Below are 6,384 nucleotides of genomic sequence, written 5' to 3'. Positions count from 1 at the left end.
ATGGTTTTCACAAAGTCTCTCACTCAGACAGACGTAGAGAGCAAACTGATGGTTCCGAACGAATTCTTCAGGGAGTTTCCTCCGTCGCAGAATGGCGGCGCAGTGGATCTCCTCGTCCGAAACCAGAACGGCCTCATGTGGACGTTTCGCATGTCGAGTATCCGAGCAGGATCGAACCGATCCAAGCTCGTCGTTTCGGCGGGTTGGCTGTCGTTTGTTCGCGACAGGAAACTCCAGAGCGGTGATTGTCTCTCCATTTATAAGGAGGGAAGTGGCGAGAGAACGTACAGAATCGAAGTCAAGAGAAGAGAAAGAGGCAAGGGCTCCGATGGTGAGTGGACTCGCCTTGTGTGAAATTAATTATTAACATGTTTTTACTACTACTTAACCCAAAAGTTTTGAATGTCCTAGGGTAATTATATTAATTAGGAAGAGAAAAAAAGAAGAAGGGAAGAGTCTTTTGTACGATCGGGAGTTTTTTTATCCTATATTTGATATAATTCCTCGTGAACTTCTCTACATCGTGCTTGTGTATTACTTGTTGTGTGGGAAAATGTGAAAGACATGTAAAAGAACGATAATATGACACGTAGCCTTAACTACTCCCCGTAAAGCAACAACCCTTGACGTCTGAGGCTCCCTCCCATTCCGTTATGAAGAGCCTAAGTGAAAAGTCCAAGTTAGGGCGTCGATTCCTTCTAGCGTCGACAGATCGTACCGTCGACCTTAGGACATAGAAATCCCTCGACTGTGGAACCAACAGCTAAGAAGGACAGTTGGGTTAAGCAACACTAGCGACGAGGGGAATGCTCTTTGGAGAAAAATCTGACGTGGCAAATTGCGTACAAAAGTGGGGGATGACTGCAAGGCATGCATTTATTGCAAACTCTTAAACCGCCCCACAGGGGACAGAAAAGGGTTACAGGAAGGCACAGAGCCGTAATAGAAGACTAATTGGCTGAGTGAACAGTACTCCAAGTAATTAGTGGGCTATGTCTGGGCCTGAAAAGGGAGAGCACTTGAGTGCTTCTGCCTACGAAGGAAATCAACCCAGCGAAGGAAGCCCCCAATATAAAAAGGGCAAGACCCCATACAGGAAAGGGGTTGAGATCCGAGAGAAAAAAGAATGAGAAATAGCAATTGATGTAAATTGTAATCCCCTCAAAAGAAATATACAACCGCAGTGGATGTAGCTCTGATTTTATAGAGTGAATCACTATAAAATCTCTTATGTTCCTTATTTGTGCACACTTTTTATTAACGTACAATACACCCCTCCAACAAATTCTTACACATATTCAACACTAAGGCCGGTAATCCAGCGGAAAACCCAGAGGTAACCCGGCCTGTTTTTGTTGACGAGAATTCGCCGTCAACAATTGACGACTCCACTGGGGACCGAAAGCGTTTGACCCCCAACAACATAGTTAGTAAGCACGCCTCCAAGGAAGAGAATTGAGGCCATCAACCGAGGTAGCCAGACGGACGAAACCGCCACCCATCCAGGAAATAACGGGATGGAAGAAGATCCACGCCCGGTCAGAAACGAAGTCCCACTCCCAGACGTGCCACGGCCGGATCCTGGGCAGATGCAGGCCCAACTAACCACTCTAACCGAGCTGGTACGTGGGCTAATGACCGTGGTTGAGCGCTTAGTTGGAAGGAACTCTATGCCGCCGTTAGAAGACGCCCCGAGGCCGCTGGGACCTGCCATGGCAGGAAATCCAATGGTGGGCTGGGTGGACTCGCCTTGTGTGAAATTAATTATTAACTTGTTTTTTCTATTACTTAACCCAACATTTTTGAATGTCCTAGGGTAATTAATTATATTAATTAGGAAGAAAAAAAAAAGAAGGGAAGAGTCTTTTGTACGATCGGGAGTTTTTTTATCCTATATTTGATATAATTCCTCGTGAACTTCTCTACATCGTGATTGTGTATTACTATATAATGCGAAGTATCATACTTTTTAGACGCTTGAAGAATATTAAAACTTATTCTTTATTTCGTTGGAAGTCGTATAGTACTAATGTTAGTTTCATAGAGCTCTGGAGTCTAGAATATATTCATTGATGCCATCATGTTACGGAGCTTTCTACTATAGGAAATTAAAGAATAAAATAAGCTTTAGCTCCTCATCGTTTAAAGATAAAAAGATACACTCACTTGTAGAAATATGAGATTTCATGACTGTCAATAACCGTCGTTAGAAGATTAGACAACGGTTACGAGAATCGTCATCTAATCGAGAATCATTTTGCTGTACGATTTAACGACAGTTTTTATCTATCATTAAATAAGACATTAAATGACGGTTTATAAATAAATCCGTCGTCTAAGATATTTCTAAAATGTCAAATTTAGCGGTTAAAAACCACATTAAACGTCAGTTTCTCTAGAAACCATCGTTAAAAAGAAACATATAACGATTGTTTTAGTTAATTACCTAAAGTGTATGTTAATTATCCAAACGAGGTCTTATGTTTTGTGTGGATTAGTGGCTGGCGCGTAGCTCACTATCCTCAAGTTGAAGGTTTAACCCTCACGCACAAAACTTGTGTCGTTTTTTTTTTGTTTCCTTTTTTATTAAGTGTAAATGGTGGTTTTGGCAGTTCAATTAACTAACTATTGAAATCAATTTGACTTTTTCAGTTTTGATCGGATTTTATAGGTTTTTTTGTTTTTTTGTTTTTTACGGCCAATTTTATCATCAGAGTTGATCGGTTTTAGTTTATTTGTTTATTTGTTTATTTGTTTTTTTTTTTTTTTTTCCGGAAGTGCCCTAGTTATGAGACGATTTATATTTTCATGTCCTTTTAATTATTTGGTCTTTTGACATTGACCACAAAAGCCACTTTTCTGTTTTTCATGTCGTTTTTGTGTCTAATGTTCTCGTGTCGTGGTTTTGATTTTTGCCGTCTCTATCATTGTTCTTGTCGTCTCACATTGAAGATAAATGAACGATTCGTCGTTTTCCGTTTTAGACTTCTTGTTGGGCCTATCGGGCCCAGCCAGCCCTCGGTCGGAAAGGCCCAAAACAACCAAAGAAAGTCTGTGGAAGCAACAAAACCAGTAGTAGGAAAACATTCCCATTCCCATTCCCAAATCAACACGACTCTGATAGAGGATCGAAAATCATTATTGAAGGTGAACAGCCAGAATTACCGGAAACTCAATAATTATATGAGGGATGCTATACCATGGTCCCATTATCTTATCCTTAGGACGCTTTGCCTTCTTTTCTTGGCTTGATAGTTCTAATCACGGGGTAATAATTCTCTTATCTCCTCAAAAGAATCTTTCATTCAAGGTATTAATAATAAAGTTATTCACAACCGGCATAAAGACTGAAAGTTCATATTGATCACGAAAGCATAGAGATTAGGGTAATCAATTAGTTATTGTTTGATATGCTACCCCCAAGCTCAGAGTTTGGGAGTTGAGTTCCTTTGGTAGGAGAGCTTTGGGATCAGTGGCTGAGAGATGAGAATAAGTGCCACGGCTCCAGTTAATAATAGACTCAGGAGGTGTGGGCTATCGAACAGATTGGACCAAGATTCGACACTCGCCCGGCCTGCACTATGCCTCAAACTCTCCTGGCCCAAGGCTTGCCTACGGTCCAATTGAAGCGGAGTCAATAACATCAGTCCTTCAACTAGCGCGAGTGACTAGCCAATCCAACTAGGATCAAAAGGAAAGGCTACTCTACTAAGTTGCTTGGGCCTGGTCACCTTTCGAAGCTTTTTCCCAGTCAAGCTAGTTAGAAGAGTTCTTTGCCTGTGGAAGTGTTCGTATCCCCATCCCCATTGTAGCCAGGGACAAGGGCTCGTATTCACTCAAGTCGATTTAGTAGCAGGAGCGGCTGTAGCTTTACCAGTTGTACCTATTCCAATTGGTTAGCTGAAGCAACTGCTGGGGGTACCTATCCAACAGTCTCTGCCGCTGGTGGAACTGGATATCGATCCAGGTTCGGACGTGAGCGAAGGGAAGCCTTTGCCTCTATCCCTACTTCTTGGTCTCGATCTCGAACTCAAGCCTGAATCTTTGCTTCCTTCTACTACCAGCGGGCTAGCCTTAGTTATGATTTGTATATCGATCCCTTGGTTGGAGGACGGATCTCGCTACATACTAGAAGGATGTTTATCGCCGCATTGGAACTACCTACCATGAACCTTCTACCCCGAAATCCCACCCCTTAGAGTCCATAGGAGGTTGCGGGATGGGAAAGCCCCCTCCCCCCAAGCCGCTCCCGAAGACCTATTTGACCCTTCAACTGTCCAAGCTTTCAGTCTGTATATCAGGCCCATATAGTATGTCTGTGTAACTGTTCTGTCTGGTCAGTCTGCATTCCAGTCTAGTCAGTTTGCTTTTCAGCACTTCCGTTTCTAGTCAGTTTGCCTTCTTCCCTTCCGTTCTAGTCTTCCAGTTGACTATGTATGCTTTATCGACTTTGGCTTTTTTTCTCTCCTTAGAAACTACCACAGGAAGACAGGGAAGCCTCGGTGTGCCATCAAAATGGATTTCATTTTTAGAAAGCCTAGGACTCAGTGCATTTTGTTCTTTAGGATTAAACTTCCTTCAGGCTGGGTCAGCTTGAGGAAAGGATTTTTATCCTCGAGCCGACTCTCGTCTTGCGAGGTTCAAAATCTATAGTAAAAGGAAAAGATTTTTCTTATTTAGGTTGTGACTGGACACCACATCGGTGAGGACTGCGCTATGCCACCTGTCCTTACCTTGCTCTTGAGTTGAGCTGCAAGCTTAGAACTAGTAGAAAGTTTCAAAAAAGAACCTAGAATCTTAGAATACGATTAGAAGTTGTTTGAACTCCTAGACCGGAGAATAGCTTTCTTGTTCTTCAACCTACGGAAAAAAGCCGATAGTAGTACAGTAAGTGACGTCTTCCTCTTTAGCGCCACGCATAATTGGCTCGCGGAAATGCAGAAGGAAGAAAACCCGAACGAAAGAAAGCTGACCATGAGTTCCAATCCACTTTAGTATCTTCATCTTTATGCCACATCGCAGCCTACGCTTGAAAGCGGGAATTAGCCCAAGTGAAAGGGGCCCGCCTCCCTTTCCCCTCTCCCGCGGCCGAAAGCCTTCTCCTTGCTTCTCGACCACGGCCTCCCCCTTACCTTACGCCTTACGACGATGGAATTTCCGGGTTAACACTTTCTTTACAGTATAAAATGACGAAATATTATTTTCAACCTTGGATCGGTATATACCTCAGTATAGTCCCCTATAGGTGCCTGGGACACCCACGATCAAGAGCATCTCATCGATACTCAGGACGTGTGGGGGGGAGTTACCCCCATCCAAACCGGTAGGTTTTACCCTAACCGGATGGTGCCTTTTTTTTTTAGGATTTAAAGCGGAGATCGACACTCAGGGTGCCTTAAAGTATTATGTGAGGTATCCGTTATGAAGTGTTGATAGCACTCCACCCATCCAGTGAAACAGTTGTCTCGCTCCAGAAGCGTGATGTCCAAGTGGAGGTGCACCGCCTACTAGGCTTAAAGGACGTAGTTACTAAGGCTGTTTAGACCAAAGTAACCACAAAGGTTATCACGGTTTAACCCGCGACTCCCTCTCCAGTGAGTCCGGCGCCGACGTGCACTACTTTCGTAACTGTACGAAATCCAGCTTCCGACTAAAATTCAAGGTACTGGTCTTGTAAGGTAAGGAACAACTTCCAATCCAACTGTTTGGAGATGCCAATAAAGTTTATTACTACACCTCTTGTGTCACAACCAACAGAGTGCTGTCTTTAGCATAGGACGGCACGTGATATGGATGCCCACCTTAACGGGAAGGGGGTTGTCTTAAGTCGCACATCCCTGCATTGAGAGGCTACGGTGCACGTTTTGTCAATAAATATGCACTCAGCTGACGCATCTCCTTTTGTTTCTTCAGCGCCTGCAAAAATAAAAACAATAAATAATAAAATATTTGTATATAATAATAGTAATTTTTAATAATAATTGTTATTACAATAAGAATAATAATGATAATATACACTTTTATTAATCATGCTTCTGATACTTAAAAAATATGTGATGTTACTCATGAAATATTGTATACAGAGAGAGACATCCACACAGAGGAGGTCTAAATATATATATATATATATACATATAAATATATATAGGAGTTTTTAAAACTATTATCAAATATTAAGATTCAGGGTTTATAATCCTAAATATATATAATATACACATGTATATATATATATATATATATGCATATAACATGTGAATCAGGATAAACAAGCCCTAGTAAACAGATGATTATTATTTTTTTTTGCTAATAAGATGATTAATTTATAGATGGATAGAATTACCGAAAGAAAGGAAAATGCAAACTATGAGGAGAGCAGCAATTTGT

The 6,384-nt window shown here is 41.8% G+C and overlaps 1 protein-coding gene across 1 annotated transcript; it reads left to right on the top strand.

Annotated features, from left to right (window-relative positions):
• Positions 1-354, top strand: LOC21399627 (B3 domain-containing transcription factor NGA4). The gene has a single exon (XM_010091943.1). The coding sequence runs from the start codon at positions 1-3 to the stop codon at positions 352-354; it is 354 nt and encodes a 117-aa protein (XP_010090245.1).
• The last annotated feature ends 6,030 nt before the right edge of the window (positions 355-6,384 follow it).

This window comes from Morus notabilis, unplaced genomic scaffold (genome assembly GCF_000414095.1).
Source record: "Morus notabilis unplaced genomic scaffold, ASM41409v2 Scaffold305, whole genome shotgun sequence".
Taxonomy (NCBI): domain Eukaryota; kingdom Viridiplantae; phylum Streptophyta; class Magnoliopsida; order Rosales; family Moraceae; genus Morus; species Morus notabilis.
This window is presented reverse-complemented; position numbering and strand designations above follow the sequence as displayed.

What these genes read in the sequence shown, in the direction of transcription:
- LOC21399627 (XM_010091943.1), top strand. Translation starts at nt 1, where the DNA reads ATGGTTTTCACAAAGTCTCTCACTCAGACAGACGTAGAGAGCAAACTG.